The 17,086-nt window shown below is 38.9% G+C and overlaps 1 protein-coding gene across 4 annotated transcripts in view; it reads left to right on the forward strand.

Moving 5' to 3' along the window:
* The first annotated feature begins 333 nt into the window (after positions 1-333).
* Positions 334-17,086, forward strand: part of KIF13A (kinesin family member 13A) — a 245,689-nt gene continuing 228,936 nt past the window's right edge. For 2 of the 4 annotated variants that reach the window (XM_020986811.2, XM_020986812.2), the window contains exons 1-2: positions 334-455; positions 975-1,065. In XM_020986811.2, the coding sequence (XP_020842470.1) occupies positions 401-455; positions 975-1,065 (146 nt within the window). In that variant the 5' untranslated portion in view covers positions 334-400. The remainder of the gene's footprint in view (positions 456-974; positions 1,066-17,086) is intronic. The other 2 variants (XM_020986813.2, XM_020986814.2) reach the window with 1 other exon arrangement.

Genomic DNA, 17,086 nt, shown 5'->3' on the forward strand with positions numbered 1-17,086 from the left:
GTGGGCGGAAGATGGCGGTCGGAATGGGGCCGCCGCCCGGGCTGCGACGAGGAGCGCCCGCGCGGGGAGCTCAGTTATGCAAACGAGGCTAGAGAAGGGAGAGTTGAGGCGCCGCAGCGACAGGCTCTCTGCTCCTCGCCCCCTCCCTCCTCCCTCCTCCCGCCCTCCCCTCTCTCCTCTCGGGCAGAGGTTCCTGGTGTCTTGCGCTTCCCCCAGGATGGACCTTCCGACGTTGCACCGCCCTTCGCTGCAGACGGCGCAGCGGCCGAGGCCGCGCACGGAGGCTTCCCCGCGAGGCGCCCTGTGAACTGGGCTGCCGCCCTCGGGGAGCAGCGGAGTCCGGGCGCCGGGCGCGTGCGGGGCTGGCTGGGGGAGGGGACAGCAGGGGGGCTTGGAAAACATGTCGGATACCAAGGTAAAAGTTGCCGTGAGAGTTCGGCCCATGAACAGGCGAGGTAAGTATCTTTGCTTCCCCCACCCTACTTCTCCACCTCCTCCTCCTCCTCCTCTTCCTTCCTTGGCTCGGCGGGCAGGAGGGCAACTTTGGAAAGCGCTCGGGGTGGGGAGGTTTGCTGGCGGGCGGGCGGGGGTGGAGGGGTGGGAGGGGAAGAAGGAGGGGAGCCTGCGGGAGGAAGGGCAGAGAGCCGAGCAGAGAGTGGCCGCCGCTGAGAGCCCTGCATCTCCGGTGGCTGGTGCTGTCCCCCGTGCATCGACTGGACTCTCCTCCTGCGCGCCTCTGCCCCAAGCCGTGCCTGGGAGCTGCTGCCGGGCCAACCGCCCCGCCCCGCCCCTCAGGGCCACTCCAAAAGAGGGTGCCAAGCCCGGTCGAGGAGCCCTGGTGGAGGGGGAGCGTTGGGAAGGGACGCAGCACACCCAAAGCTCGGGGCGTCTGTCGTCGGTGCAGGGGGAGGCGGACTTGAGTGATGGATGCCCAGACTTTGCAACGTTCTTCTTTCTTTTTGCCCCCCTCCCAGAACTGGAACTGAATACAAAGTGCGTGGTGGAGATGGAGGGGAATCAGACTGTCTTACACCCTCCCCCTTCTAACACCAAACAAGGAGAAAGGTAAAGCCAATAACTAGAGGAGAGGAATAAATCCAACCACTTAAGAGTTGTGCAAGTTTAAGCTGGAGAAAACGAACTGGATGTGCCCTATTGTTAGAACAGCTTCAAGTTTGTCACCACCAGCTCTTAGAGTCTGAGGCTGCTGGAAGTCCAAGTTCTCCTCCTCTTCCTCCCTCCCTCCCCCAGCACCTCCCTCCCTCCCCCCCTCCCCGCCCTTGGATAACTGCTGCGCTAGGACAGATGACCTAGCAAAGACAAGGACAAGTCTTAGATGGTAATCATCAGCTGTGATAGAACCACAGGGCCATGGCCTCAGAATTTTACAGCTGGAAGCAACCTTAGAGATTATCCGAGTTAATCTCTTTTTACAGCTGAGAAAACGGAAACACAGTTATTTAGGGTCACACAGCTTTCTGGGGGTAGAACCAGCATTAGAATCCAGGTCTAGGGACTCTATTCTGTACTCTCCCCACCACACTGCGCTGTCACTTGAGGAAGTCTGCTTTGGGCATCGAGGTTTAAAATTGTGAAATCATAATAATTTAAAACAAGTCTTTCCCAGTGCAGTTTGAAACCTGGACCACTTAATTTGGTGCTGAGGTAGGGATAATCTGACTGTAATGTGGGCTTTAATTTTGGGGAAAATAAGGGTTGTTCTCTGAGCTATGTAGACACTAGAGGAGTTGTTGAAAAGGGGCCTGTATTTACTAAATTGAAGCATATTTGCATTTGAAAAGTAGTAACTGTTGGATCCTTATTAATTCTGAGCTGTTCTGTGAAACAGTATGAGAAAATGTTCCTAAAATGATTCGAGAATGTGGCATTTATCTGGTAAGCCCCTGAAAAGAAAACCATTGGCATTCATCCAAAATACCATTGCACTAGACTGTAAAAATAGACCAGAAAAAAAGTTTCTATATATTTATTTATTTTTACAAAATTATTTCCTCTCAGGGAAAAGGAGCAAAGAGTGACTTGATGTGTTTCTCTAAGTCACCTGTTGATTGGTGACTTTTTCTTCTCACAAAGATCCCAAGTGAAGGTGAACTTGAATACATAGCTTTATTGCTAAAGGAAGCAGTCATTACTGCTCTGTAATTTCGGGGTGTTCAGACATCGTATTGCTTAGGTCTGATAAAAAGATAAGTGTGAAGGAACAGACATTTCTGATTAGAGATTTTTGTGCTATTTGTGTTTATGCTGGCAAGTTGTTTGTTTTATTTTTGCTCCAGGGCAGGCAGAGAATTTAAAAACACTTCAAACTCCTCTGGGATATGGGGTTAATTTCTGTTACCTGCTTTTAATTTTTATGGTAGCACCATGTCCTCAAGCTGGGCCTGACATCCTTAAACTGAGTTTGGCTATGTAACACTATAGTATACACAGAGTTGATACTTCCCTTATATAACACTACTGTACAGAGTTGATACTCTGTTTCTCTCCCCCCCCTTGTAGTAGTAGTAGTAGCAAAATAATGGGGGTCCTTTTCATTCTGGCAATAAAGTTACAATCACACACATTCAAATATTTACCTTTTTACTTGGGATGTAAAATAAACATCAGAACCAAATCTAGTTGGTTGCATTGTTTGGGAAAGTTATCCTGCTGAGTGCAGTTCTCACCCCTTACTCCCTGCTCCAGGTGTAATATTTTTATTCTTGTCATGGTGCTGCTTCTGTTTGACTTGTTGACCTGACACCTGCTATGTGTCACTCAACCGGAATGAGATTGCTACCAGAAGTTAATGTTTAACGAAATAAAGTGTTATCATTTGCAGAACAAAGTAAATCTAGTTCTGCCGATTTTTATCCCCTTCACTCTTGGAACAATTGTTACAGTTGCTACTGGAGTAAATAAATATTTAGGATCTTTATTGAAAAGATTTATGTGTTGATTTCAGGATTACTGTCTTTTTTTGTGAGTAGTCAGTCAACTAGCATTTATTAAGTGCCAACTATAAGCCAGGAATTAGTTAGTCCTTTATTCAGTTGCCCCATAAATAAGAATGAAAAATTGCTTCACATAATCATTCTTGCCTTGAGAGGCCCAGTTCTATCTGTGAGATTCTATGCATGGGCACGTTCAGCTTACAGATGAATCACCACCAGAGGTCTGCTTGTAGATTAGGATTAATACCTCAGCAGGGATGAAGACATCAAATGCATTTTGGATTTCATTGTGCAGCTTGGTTTCATATTTCTCTGCAGGGTTTTGCCCTTAAAGTCCCAGAACATTTTAAAAATAGAAGCAACCCCTCACTTCTTTTGCTGTTGGTTGATTAGTTTCAACACTGCTCCATGTTATGAGGCCCATAATTCGTTTCTGTTATTTGATTTCAGTCTTCCATCCTCCTGAGGGGAGGAAGAGACACTGACTGAGCAAGTAGTTATTTTTCCCCCTACAGATTCTGTTATTTTGAACCAGGAAGGTTCTTAAATCAGTATTGGAAAATCTGCTGAAAAACAACAATTAATGTTTTACTGAAAATGGCAGAAATCATCACAAGCTGGAAGTTCGTAACTACAAGAAGGCAAAAGTTTGAGATCTTTTACTCAGGGAAAACAGAGGCAGGATCATATTGATTTCCAGGAAAAGAAAGTGACAGTCTTGACTTCTTGTGGTTTGTTCCTCCCTCCCTCCTTCTTTGGAATTAAATAGAAGAACACATAGTGAGGACAGAATAGATCATAAGTTTTATTTTGTGTTGTGCAGACTCTAATGTTTTATTTTAAAAATACACTGCAGTGATTAATTTATTTGAATAGTTGAACTACCTAAATCTATTCTGAAACATTACAAAATGTTGGGTTAAAAAAAAACCCACCATACAGTGATAAAACTGTATAGTCAGAAAATTATTAGTATCAGGAGGAAGCTGTTATTGTTTTTCCTTCATTCTCTGAAGAGAACCAATGATATCAGGAAGGTGATGCCACGACTTGCAAGTGAATTGGATTTAAGGGAGGGAAGGCTGTGCAAGGTCACCAGCCTTACTTTCTTCTGTGAGGCCATCTGGGTCCAGTGGCAAGATTTAGATCAGGATGACTGGAGATGGCCCATCAGGAGGAAGCTTTTTGTAAATGAAATTTAAGATAAGCCTGTCATCAGTCATAACAGCAAAGGCTGATTTATTCTGTGGAGATAGTGAGTGGAGTATGTTGTTTTAGGGGCAAAAGGTGAATGAAGTGGAATCCTTAGCTTAATATCTGCAGTGGTTATCTTATGTGTTTCAGGCTTATGTATCTGACCTTTTACAACTTGTAGTTTTGAAGTATTGCTTTAAAAGCAATACTTTTTCTCTAGAAGTTATGGTTTTTCTTCTTTTTCTTGGAGTGTCCCAACAAGAACATATTAAAGTAAGGTGGAATTACAAAACATAACTTATCTTGGCAGCTTTGTGAGGAAGTGAGCTTTCCTTATAGAGAAGTTAAAAGGTTGACAGCTTGAATTCCAGCCAATTTTTAGCTATACAATACCTACTTCTGATTAGTCTGTATTGACACTGTGGTATAATATCTGTGAATTAACTCAGATGCAAACCTAACATTACATAGTTTTGGAATTTTAGGTATGATCTGAGCTCTTCAGGGGTCAGAATCAGTGCTTTTCCTCTCTACGCTGTAAGATGTAGAGTACACTTTCCACAGAGAATAGAAAAGAAGCAATCATCAAGTTACTTAACTTGTTAATTAGCTGTAACAAATTTTTGTCATTAGATTGATTTCATTCCTTCATTCAGTATGCTTCTGGGATGGTGCTTTATGACCCAAGTCCAAGCAAGCATGCTTTAGTAATATTGGTGTATTTTATTAACATAGGCCATTATGATACTGTTCCTTTCTGTGTGTGAAGTTGATTACAAGAGAATTTCACTTCTACTTATCTAGGGTGATCTCTTGTTTTTGTTGATGAGTAATATCAGGTAGTGAATTTAACATTACCGTACAGTATTTTATTTAACCATTATAATTTCACCTGATTTGGTGATGAGAAAATTGATTGCAAATTAATGAGTTGATGAAATCCGTTAATAGTGAAAATAGGCCAAAATGTAGTCATGCCTCTTAATTGCCATCCACGGATAGATATAAAGAAAAAAAAAAGTTTCTCTTAACTTTTTGAGATTGCAGGGAATTCTGTATCTTCAGTTGTGGATTTATGCTTCCTTATAGCTGTCTTGTGCTTTTTGACCATGTATACCATTATTACATGTGAACTTTCATTTTTTTCCCCCTGGTTTAACAATGTGACATGAAGAGACACCTTGCTAAACATTTCCTGTATTTATTGTTTCCTTCTACCTAGTTGCCTGGTGGGTTGATTACTTCATGGAAATTAATTAAGAAATATGGGGTTTTGCTTTACATTTGGAAGATCAGATTTCTAGAAATGTTTTTGTAATGTTTCACTGGAAAAGAGTATTCATTTTAATCTAAAATTGTGCAGACTTTTGATTTTCTATAGCTATTGTCTTTGCAAGTTAGAATTTAGACACTATTTGTTTATAGATAATTCTGGTCTATTAATGATTTAGCTTAATTATTGCTAGGTTATTTTAACCATTTTAAAAATTCAGAATATATAGCGACATTAATTATATGCTTGTTGGCATATCTACTTTCTTAATTTATTTCCTATGTAGTAGTATTCAGGGAAGTAATTTGAGATCCAGACATTCAACTATACAATTCTGTTTTAGGGAAATTTTGAGTGTGGGTTTACTTGGGTTTGAGTGCAGCCTCAGGTCCGTGAGACCATTCTGTCCTAAAGCTTTGTACCATTTTGGGGAAGTTTGTTCTTGCAAAAGTTGTTCAGAACAAAAGGAAAATGAATGGTTCAGAACGTGTGATTTTTATTAAAAATTTGGAATGTAGTAAGTTCTTCCATTCTGTTTGCATCTGAGGTAGAAGGAGGAGTTGAGCCATGGGGCAGAATGAGGAAATTGGCCAGGTTCCTGTGGTTTCATTATTTTATTTGAAGTGATTTCCCAGCAAAGTGTGCACATTTGTGTTTAAATATAAGGTCAAAAATATGTTTCAAATTGAAAGAGGTCTGAATTTTGGGTTATCCATGGCTTCTGATTTATGTACAACTGTGTTTACCTCCACTGGTGCAAATAATTGAGTGTTAATTGTAGAAGGTACTGCTTTTCTGCTTTGGGAATTTAATTTTGCTTTTATCTCCCTCCCTCCCCCATGTGCTTTTAAAGATAATTTTTATTTTACTCTTTTTCATATTGGCCATTGGCCAAGGTATTCTACATTTGAATGTTTTTTGTGGTTGTTTTCAGTCTGTCAAACTAAGTCATCTTGAAGCTAGACAAACAGAAGTTAATGAAGTAGGTTATCAGTAAAGATCATGGGGCTTCATCCCATTTTTGATGAACTTTTTCCCTGAACATTCTTTTAAGATAGAGGAAATGTCAGGAGTTTCTAGATGAAGAATTCTCATGATTTTTCACAAAATTTTGACTCTACCAAGGATAATAAAGCTTATTTTTTCTTTGGATGCTCTTTGATATAATGTAACTTACGCTTTGGTCTGAAATTGTATAATGTTATTAACTTCAGGATAGTTAGGTAATAATTAACTGTGAGGACTCTCAGATGGAAAGGTTTAATTCAGCTTGTTGTGGTCAATTCCTGAGAGAATGTGATTGTCTGGATTAGAATTTGGAGCTCTTAATTTTCCTATGATATATATGTGTGTGTGTATATATATGTATATATATGTGTGTGTGTGTATAGATATACACACACATTTTTCATATATATATATATTTATATATATGTTTGTTGAAAGATTTAATATGGATTCAAATCTTTGCTCTGCCACTTATACTGTCTAAATGACCTTGGACAAATCTCAACCTATTAGAGCCTTTATTTACTCATCTATAAAATAAGGGAGTAATATTTAATAATTACATGCCTCCCGAGATTATTGAGGATCAAATATGATAATACATTTGAGGTGATTTGCAAGCTAACCAAATAGCTCAGTGAAAACACAAACTATCATTCCTAAGATTGTACAATTTTGACATGTTTTATATGGTGTTATTGATTTTATATTATAGTTTCATAGGTAGAGGAAAAATTGCATGGTGGATAGATTGAATGAATGAAAAAGCATTTTATTAAGTGCTTATTATGTACAAATACAGTGCTTAGTATTGAGGATACAAATAGAAAGGAAAGGCAGCATCCTCTTTCAAAGATCTCCCCTTCTAACAGAGACACCCAAAGGAGGAATCAGCTGCAGGGCAGAAGGAGAGACATAGTAATCATAAAGACATTTCAGCAAAGTTGATTGTAATGTGTCTTCAGTGTCATTTTTGTTAGTAAAGGCATATCTGTTTCTAGCATTGAACTGTTTGGTAGTGCCAAGGACTTCGGCATCAAAAACTTTTTTATCTTGGTGTTCAGTAGCTGTGATTGCCAAGAAGGTGAACTTGTAGAGGCAATAGACAGGTTGAATCTCTACAATAGTATCTTCCCTGAAAAATGTTTGTTAGAGCTGAACTAGAAGTAGAACCACTATTTTTTTTGGGGGGTGGTGGTACTGCTATTTCTGTGGGCTCTTGGACTTATTAGTACATTAGTGACAGTTCATCAGTGACTGATGTCGGTGGTGGTAGAAATGGTGGGTCCCTTCTCCTCAAGGATTGCTTCCTTCAGTGATGGCTACAGGGGGCCTGGTTGGAAGCAGGGCTGGTGGTTGGGGTCTTTAAGTTCTTGAGTTTAGAATGCGGGACTATTTCTACCATAATCTGAGGAGAGTTGATAGTCAAGGTGGTAGTGGTGGTTTGGTTTGCCCCCTGGCTGTCCCTTTCTACTTCACATAGACTGGCTTGCCTACTTTGTTGGTGGCAGTTGGTGGCAGTAGGTGTTGATGATGACTGGGCTGCCAAACTCCTTTTCCACAAGGGTTGCTTCTCTAGACCATGGCTGTGAGGGCTAGAATGCTGAAGTTAAGAGTCAGAAGGATCTTATTCAAATCTTGCCTCTGGCATTTGCTAGTTACTTGACTTTGGGCAAGTCAGTTAATTTCTTTTGCCTTAAGAATTTCTAAGTCCTTGACAGATTCTGATCTATGGCTGGGTGTTCCTCACACTGGTAAAATTATAGCTCTTTCTTTAAATTTTCATGGATTATTATATAGAAGTTGGAATATATTTTAGGTATCTAATACAACCTTATTATTTTACACATGAGGAAACTGAGTTTCAGATAAGGGAAATGATTTTCCGAATGTTACATAGCTAGTTAGTGGCAGAATTGGGATTCAGATCTAGATCGCATTCTTATTTTAGTGTGCTCACATATCATGAGCTAGAACTAGTTGGGAGTTAAGCATTCAGTAAGTTGGTTGATTAGATGACTTTGGAGGGGGGAGGTGTTACTGAGTTTTCCTTGTAGTTCCATCAAGTCACAACTGTATCATTAGATACACTCAATTGTTTTTATTGACATCTTTTATATTTACTTTGCTTTCCTTTCTTGGTTTATCCATTTCCTCTCCCCCATCCAGAGAGCCATCCCTTATAATAAAAAAATAAAGGGGGAGGGGTAAGGAAAGCAGTTGAACAAAACTAGCCAACTTGTCAGCTGGGTCCAATATGCAGTTGAATAATGTACCCACAATATATCAGGTGAATAATGGGAATTTTTAGATTGGGAAAATCATAATTCAACTGGAGAATAAGGAGGTAACATTTTTATTGGCTGAAATAGTTTGCATTTTGATTTACCTCTTGTTAATTCATTTAGAGGGATGAGGAAAAGGTTACTGTGGGGTAGGGAGAGTCTCTTTTCTTGAAGGAGTGTTTAGACTGAAAGCTGAAGGAAACTTTGAGTGAAACAGGGCAGATTTGTGAAGTCTTCACATATCTGAAGGAATTGTCAGTCAAATAAAGAATGTAGGATGCAGACATTTGAAATATCACCTGTTTTAGGTAGTGAATGAGAGAACAGCAGGGCAAGCAGCTATTGCCTTACCTTATAGGAAATTGTCAGGGTAATCTGATGCTGACCTCCTTTCAGTTATATTTCCTGTTGTACAGTGGTGTTCTTTTTGTGATGTAGAGATTAACAAGCAAACAAACCTCAAACCCAAATGCTACAGTAGAGCTGGTTTATGCAATAAGTATGAATATCTGGAGGTGGAGAAATGGCATTTCCAGAGCTGTTCCTTGAAACCTTTGTTTGGAACTTTGTTTCCTATCTGAAATGTGGCCATATCAAATTCTAATTCTCCCTAAACATTTTCTATCTTAAGTTGCAGGTATGTAACTGGGATTTGCCGTCTAAGTTGCTGGAGTCTGCTCAATTTAAGACATCTTGTAATGTCCATTAAATGGCTGGGAAAACAAAATCAAAGCATAGAAATCCCCAGTAGTTTGTCTACCCAGCCCAACCCTGTCCTGCAGACTCTGGTGTGTAGGTGGGTGAATTCTGCAACTGGAAGGAGGAGCCTGTACGTAATTCCCTCCAGAGGAAGAAGATTGGAGACATTTAAGCCGGGGAACAGGAAGGAAGCCTTTGAGGAAAAGGAAGCATGTCTTTTGCTCTTGGCTCTTTGTGTGTTGTCTTGAGGAGGCACTCCCTAATTTAGAGCCCTGCCCTAAATGACCACAAAAATTCATGTAGCTCACATTGGGAGAGCTTCAGATGGAAAATCAGAAAGGTCAAATGCCAATGAACTGTCTGAAAATACCGTTTACAAGTGCAGTTCAGATGCAGTTTATCGCAAATCATAGAAGTACCACAAGCAATAAATCCACAAGTAGTTTGTTGAATAGATTAACAAGCTTTTAGATGTACTTAACTTCTGTGGTTAACTGTTACAAGTTCTCAGAATTGATGCTTATTGTGTTTACCTACTTATTATCCCAGCTACACAGAGAGCATGTGAGGGCTTATATTACAGGGATGCTTGCAGTAGTAAGTACAGTTGTTGTTTTTCTTTTTTCTTTTCCCAGTTGTATAGCAGACTTTTAGGGCAGATAGATATGTATAATATTTTCATTTGTTTGGGGCCATTCTTTTCTCTCATTAGCTGCTTTTCTTTTTTGTAGCTAATTATAATTTGGTATTTTGAAAATTTTAACAAACAAAGGTTACTTTAAAATGGTGGGAAAGAACCTTGGGAGCTACTTGAAATTTAAAAGTTAGATTTGCGTGTCAGAGGATTCGGAGTCCATAGGTTGTGAGATGGAGCAGGGAATGTGTGGAAAGTGGTGATGTGATTAGATTAAGATTTATTTCTAGGAAAAGTCAGTAAAAATAGGCTATCTTATCTAATCAGCTGACTTATCAGTTCATTAACTTTCATCTGTGATGAAGTAGTTGATTTGAGTTATCTAGCTGTATGGCCTTTAAAGAGTCACTTCTTTGATACACAGTTTCCTCCTTTGTAAAATTCTGGTGATGGTAGACTAGAGTATCTCTAAGGTCATCCATTCTAGTTATAGCACAAACCTATTTAATCAGTCTTTTTCAAGTTATAGTACAAGTGTGTAAAATTAGTATTGTCACTTAAGGGCTTAGTTTTTGAAATTGTTTCAAAAACCATTTTACTAACTCTCTCTGGGGAGGATTAAAAGTTTAGGTAAGTCCCTTTCCTTCTGGAGCATAGAGTATAGGAGGTTTTTAAGGTATCACTGGCTTTGATTGTTAGGATAATACCTTCTAAGTGATAATTCAGGATATGATAATTTGCTTCCTCCTGTAAGTGGAGGCTGTTGTGATAGTCTTGATCTAAGGTGATAGGAGGCTGGACTAGGATAATGTCACTGTGAATGGAAAGATAGAAATAGCCAACAGATTAGAAATTGTGGTGGTAGAACTGACAAGGCTGGACAACTTATTGGATATATGGAGTGAGGAAAAGAAAAGAGTTAAGAAGGACTCTGAGGCCATGCACCTGAGGGTCTGGGAAGATGATGGTCCTTTCACTTAGAAAGAAAGAAGTTTATGAGTAGAGTTGTTGAATTCCTTTTTGGACATGCTTTTTTGGTGCCTGTGGTACATTAAGGTGGAAATACCCAGCAGAGAGCTGAATGTCACTGTTTGGCAAACTGACAAAAATCAATCAATGAAAAATATGTGAGACTTGTGTCTAACAGTGTAGTAGATACTAGCGGCAGCAAGAATGTTAGATGTAGCTTGGCCATAGGGAGGTTACACTGTAGGTGAGGAGATGTATTCAGAAATCAATAAATATATCTTCAACATGTTAAGTTTTTTCCCCCGCAAAGCACTCTCAAGACATTGTAAAGCATTAAACAACTTGAGAGGAATAAAATCAGTCCATTGTAGCACACCAACTCTACCATATATTTAAAGGAGGAGAAAGGACACAAAAGAAATATTGGTGAATAAGACAGAATGACAGCATTTTTATAAATATATGAAAAGACTAAATTGTAAATTAAAATCATTCAACAAATGCTTATTGTACAGGCAGAGAATAGGACAGTCTATAAAAAAGTTTCTTTTTGTATTATCTCATCCCAGTTCATAAATGAAGCATATGTTGAATATTTGTGATCAAATTTAAAAAATGATATAATAATGTATCTAATTTGTATGCCATAAAATGCTTCTATGGGAGTTAGGTGAGTAATATTGGTGTTACATTAAGATTGTTCTATCTTTATGTTCGTGTAGAAGGGATGCTGACTTGTCTAGAAATTAGTGGTCTATATAGGGGTTATATTAGGCCAGTCTTTATGTAATTTATAGGGAGACTTGGTGGAGGATCTGAAACAAGGCAGCTTGGATTTGGAGTCAGAGGACCTTGGTTCTGCTCCTATTACTCTCCATTTGACCTTGGGCAAGTCAATTAACTTTTCTGGCCCTCAGTTTCCTCTTCTGTACTGTGAACAGATTGTACTAAACAACCTTTAAAAGCCCTTTCAGCTCTAAAAGTATAATCTTATGCTTCTAAGAAGTTGTAGTTGTCTTTTAGTATATGGACAGGATAAGATTTGGACCAGTAGAGCAGGTGGAAGAGTCTATTCTTTTTTTTGGGGGGGTGGGGGGTGAGGTAGTTGGGGTTAAGTGACTTGCCCAGGGTCACAGAGCTAGTAAATGTCAAGTGTCTGGTCTGAGGCCAGATTTGAACTCAGGTCCTTCTGACTCCAGGCCTGGTGCTCTATCCACTGTACCATCTAGCTGCCCCTAGAGAAGGGTCTATTCTTTATCTGGAGGGGATGCCTTTGCAAAAGTTTGGAAGAAGGAGAGGGGAAAAAGATAGGAGGTAATTAGTTGCCTTACCTGGACTTGAGATGGAATGACACATGCACCACTAAAGGTGTGATAATAGCAGCTAGTATTTATATAGATAGGGTTTGCTAAGTGCTTAAAATTTGCAAAATGCTTTAGAAATATTGTATTTTGCCCTTAAAACAACCCTGAGAAGTAGGTGCTATTATTATCCTCATTTTACAGATGAAAAAACTGTGGCAGACAGAGGTTAATTGACTTGCCGTGGCCCACATGTCAGGCTGGATTTGAATTCAGGTCTTGATTCCAAGTCCAGCACTACCCATCGTGTGGAAGTCTTATGTGAATATAACCCTGGTGATGAAACATGTCTCCTAACAGGGATCCAGGTACCATTTTGGAGGTGATCCTCATTGTAATTCTGGGGTTTAGCATGCCAAGAAAGAGCCTTCAGTCCCCCTGCAAGCACTCAGGTTATTACAGGAAAGGCTTTATTTCTATAACAGAAAGATAGAAAGGATTCATGCATGAACCCATAGGTAAGACAAATCTTCTGATTCCCACAGGAACTTGGGTAGTCCCTTCTGCCTCTTAAAACTAATCTATGTGACTCAGGTTTATTATCTTAGAGGATAAACCTTCCCTTTTATACCTAGCCCCCTAGTCTTCCAAGGCCCTGCCAGACTGGTGCAGTCCCGATGATTCATGGTACCAGGACAGGGCAAGGTTCACTTTGTTCCTTTATGACACAGCTCTATGCCTCATTACTCATTGGTTCTGGCCTCCCTATTAGTGTTAGTGCCATGGTTCCCTGACATGCTGCTATTTGTGTCTGTTTTGTTGCTGTATTGCAGTATTCCCTCTGGGGGCCATATGTTTTTCAGGGCAGGCCTCTCTTCAGGTCCTCTGAAGTTTGGCATTTTCCATCTGATATTGACTGCTTTTGAGGTCATACATGCAATGAAGGTCTCTTCAACTCTACATGGAGTTTGGTGTCCATCTCTATTGGAGCTTCCCGTTCTTGATCCATGTGGTCTATTTATGTCTTCTCTTTTGTGTGTGTTACCTATGAGTGTCCTATGTATGAAGGAGAGGTGTTTGACTCCTTTTTGTTAGATGTACTTTATATTAGGATACTTGAAATGAGACAGAGAGGGGCTGTAGAAGAACAAAAAATGATCTTTGTTACTTTTTGTTTCTCTTTGTTGGATATTCACAGAATTGTCCTTTTCCTCAAATGGAAATACATTTCTTTGTTGTTTACTGAGTTGTTTGCATTTCAAATATCAGTTGGTTTCTTTCATCTTTCTTGATATATTTAAAACGCTGAAATGTAGTGAGCACATTTTTCTTAATGTTAAAAAAAATTAAGATCAAAAACATAAAACGATCTTTTTCCTTTTTGAAAAATAAGCAGTATGTTTTAGTGGATGCTTGTTCTCAGAGTTAGGATGACTTGGGTTCTACTCTCACCTGTAATACATACTGACTGTACTTGCAGCCTTGGGCAAGTTACTCAACCTTTCTGTGCTAAAGCCAACTCTTTAAGATTAGGTTGAACAACACTTGTAGATTTGCATTGAGAAATGGAGTTTCTTCTCCCAAAACTTGTTCCATGTACTAATGAAATCATAGGTCTAGACACTCCTTCCCTCCTCTGCAATTGTAAATGCTTGTGGTGATGTTTTCTCAATCTACTGAGTTAAATTTTAAATCCAACATAACCTGGCAGTTTACCTCTAAATTCCCAATGTAGTGTAGTTTATGGAATGTTTCATTCAAAAATAAAAAGCAAATCATTATTTTATAACCTCATATATAGATTAAAGTGTTATGATTACTCATCACCATTTATTTTTCATCTTGTATTTGTTATAATCACAGAAATTCACCTTGTTAAGGCAAAGGCTATATGTAGACTATGCAGTGATGGTTTCGAAACATCTAATTTATAAGTAGCTAGACTTGATTTCATTTTCTAAAAAAGAGCTTAAATTATTGCTTACAAGTTTAAGAGTCTTTCTTTTTCTTAAATTTTGTGTTTATTTATAAGCAGTTTCATTTTGTTGAGAAAAAAAATTTGGCTAAAACAGCCTTAGTTTCCTCATTGTTAGAAGAAGGGAGTTGAATCAAATGATCTCTAAGATCTCTAGCTCTACTATTGGGTAGTACTCTGTAACTCACTATTATGTCTGCCATGCTGTCTAGCACTGTGTGTTGTGTCCCTGTATGAGTTTCTGTGTCTCTGTATCTCTGTTTGCCTCTGCCTCTCCTGGCGGCTGTTACTCAGTATGTCTGAATTCTGATCAGAATTCCAAGGACAGTTGGCTGCACAGCTGTGCAATCCTGAGAATGGTTATTTGGTAAAACTCTGATATCTTTCTGGAAATTTTAGAAATAGCACCTTGGTTTTAGATGCAATCTTGCCTAAGACATAAACTTGATGGGTTTTTAAGGACTCTTAATACTATGATTTTGTGATGAAACAACTGCTGGTTATACTTTTCAGACATCATGACATGCAAGTTTAAATATGTAATTGTTGAACTTGGTATGTAATTTACATACAGAGTAGCAGTTGTGTGGTGAAGTGGATGATGGAATACTGGACTTTTGGTCAGGAAGGTTTGGGTTCAAATATGACATTATACTTTATCCAGAAATACCTTATGAAGGTGACCAGAGGGAAGCATGCTCAGTACGTTACTGAGACAAGTGGCATAATGGAAGGAGTGCTGAATTTGGAGTCAGAAATCTAGGTTCAGATCCTTCCTTGGTGGCAGAAAATAGCATGAATGGGGAGGGGGTAGTAGTGACTACCAACAGCAACAGTTGTGGAAATAAAATAACTGGAACTGAGGAGTGGGGCCAGACCTGGAGACTGTGGTTAAGCTGGGATCTTTGGAAGATGAGGAAATAAATGTGCCCAAGGGTAACAGGATAATTCCAGGAATGGTTTGACTTCTGACCCCTGGTAAAATGTTCTTGAAGATCTGGAAAGCCAGAGGGAATTGGGTTGGCAGAATTACACTATGTATAGTCACCTGTAATAGCCATTGTTCTTTTCTTTCTTATTTTATTAATTTATTTTTATTTATCAACAATCACTTCCATATATTTTTTAGTTGAACATTTTTCTCCCTCTTTTTCCCCCCCGCCCAAGACAGTGCACAATCTGATATAGGCTTTACATTTACATTCCTATTAAACATATCTTCACATTAGTGAAGTTGTAAGTAAAAAATTAAAACCAATAGGAGGAACCATCAGAAAGATGAAATAAAACTCAACAGAAAGTAAAAATAAGTGATAGCAATTCAGCTTCCATAGTTCTTTCTTTGGATGTGGACAGCATTTTCCATCCAAAATGGTTGGATCATTTCACAACTCCACCAACAATGTATTAGTGTTCCAATTTTCCCACATCTTCTCCAACATTTATCATTTCCCTGTTTTGTCATGTTGGCCAATCTGATAGGTGTGATGTGGTACCTCAGAGTTGTTTTGATTTGCATTTCCCTAATCAATAACGATTTAGAGCATTTTTTCGTAGGACTATAGATGGCTTTAATTTCTTCATCTGAGAACTGTCTGTTCATATCCTTTGACCATTTATCAATTGGGGAATGGCTTGTGTTCTTATAAATTTGTCTTAATTCTCTATATATTTTAGAAATGAGGCCTTTATCAAGGAGACTGCTTGTAAAAATTCTTTCTCAATTTTCTACCTTCCTTCTAATCTTAGTTGCATTGGCTTTGTGCAAAAACTTTTCAATTTAATGTAATCAAAATTATCCATTTTGCTTTTCATAATTTTCTCTGTCTCCTGTTTGGTCATGAATTCTTCTGTTCTCCATAGATCTGATAGGTAAACTATTCCTTGTTCTCCCAGTTTACTTATGGTATCAGCCTTTATATCTAAGTCATGAACCCATTTTGACTTTATTTTGGTATATGGTGTGAGATTTGAGTCTATGCCTAGTTTCTGCCACTTTTCAGTTTTCCAGTTTTCCCAGCAGTTTTTTTCAAAGAGTGGGTTCTTATCCCAGAAGCTGGGGTCTTTGGGTTTATCAAGAAATAGATTACTATAGTCATTGACTACTGTGTCTTGCATATTTAACCTATTCCACTGATCCACCTCCCTATTTCTTAGCCAGTACTAAGCAGTTTTGATGATTAATAGCCATTGTTCTTAAAGTATATAGTGTATTTTGAACTATATTCAGATAGTGCTAAGATTGATGAGACAAGGAGAGAGTACTTTTCTGGTCAGTTCAATACACTTATTATTCTACAATTAAGTCTACAAGTATGTCTGAAAGTATCAATTTAGGTTTGTTCAAGTAAATGCATTTATGTAGGGTTTCTGAAAGAGAAAAATCTAGAAGTAAAGTTAAAATAAAACTGGTGTCAGATCTATCATATACTTAAAGCAATATGCCTGCTTGAGTTTCCAGTCATTTTCCTAGCCACAGAACTGGATGATGTCTTAGAGGTCTTCTAGTTCACTTCTTCAAAATATGAGCCAAGCTTCCCTAAACACCTGGGATTTCTTTAGACTTGGCTACCAGAAATTAAAGGCTGAGAGTCTCTTCTCCTTTACTGGATGCTAATTTGTTGATTATTTCCAGGGACTTCACTTGTGAAGGGTTCTGTCCTGGGCCATGTAAATGTTTCTGGCCTGAATCAATTTTCCAGGGATTTCAACTTCTCTTTGGCATAAATCCAGGGCCTTTGACTATTCATTACTTTTGTATGCTTCCTCTTCTATTGTTGACTTCTTGTCCCTC

Source organism: Phascolarctos cinereus, unplaced genomic scaffold, assembly GCF_003287225.1.
Source record: "Phascolarctos cinereus isolate Bilbo 61053 unplaced genomic scaffold, phaCin_HiC Scaffold_4;HRSCAF=312, whole genome shotgun sequence".
In the NCBI taxonomy this organism is placed as follows: domain Eukaryota; kingdom Metazoa; phylum Chordata; class Mammalia; order Diprotodontia; family Phascolarctidae; genus Phascolarctos; species Phascolarctos cinereus.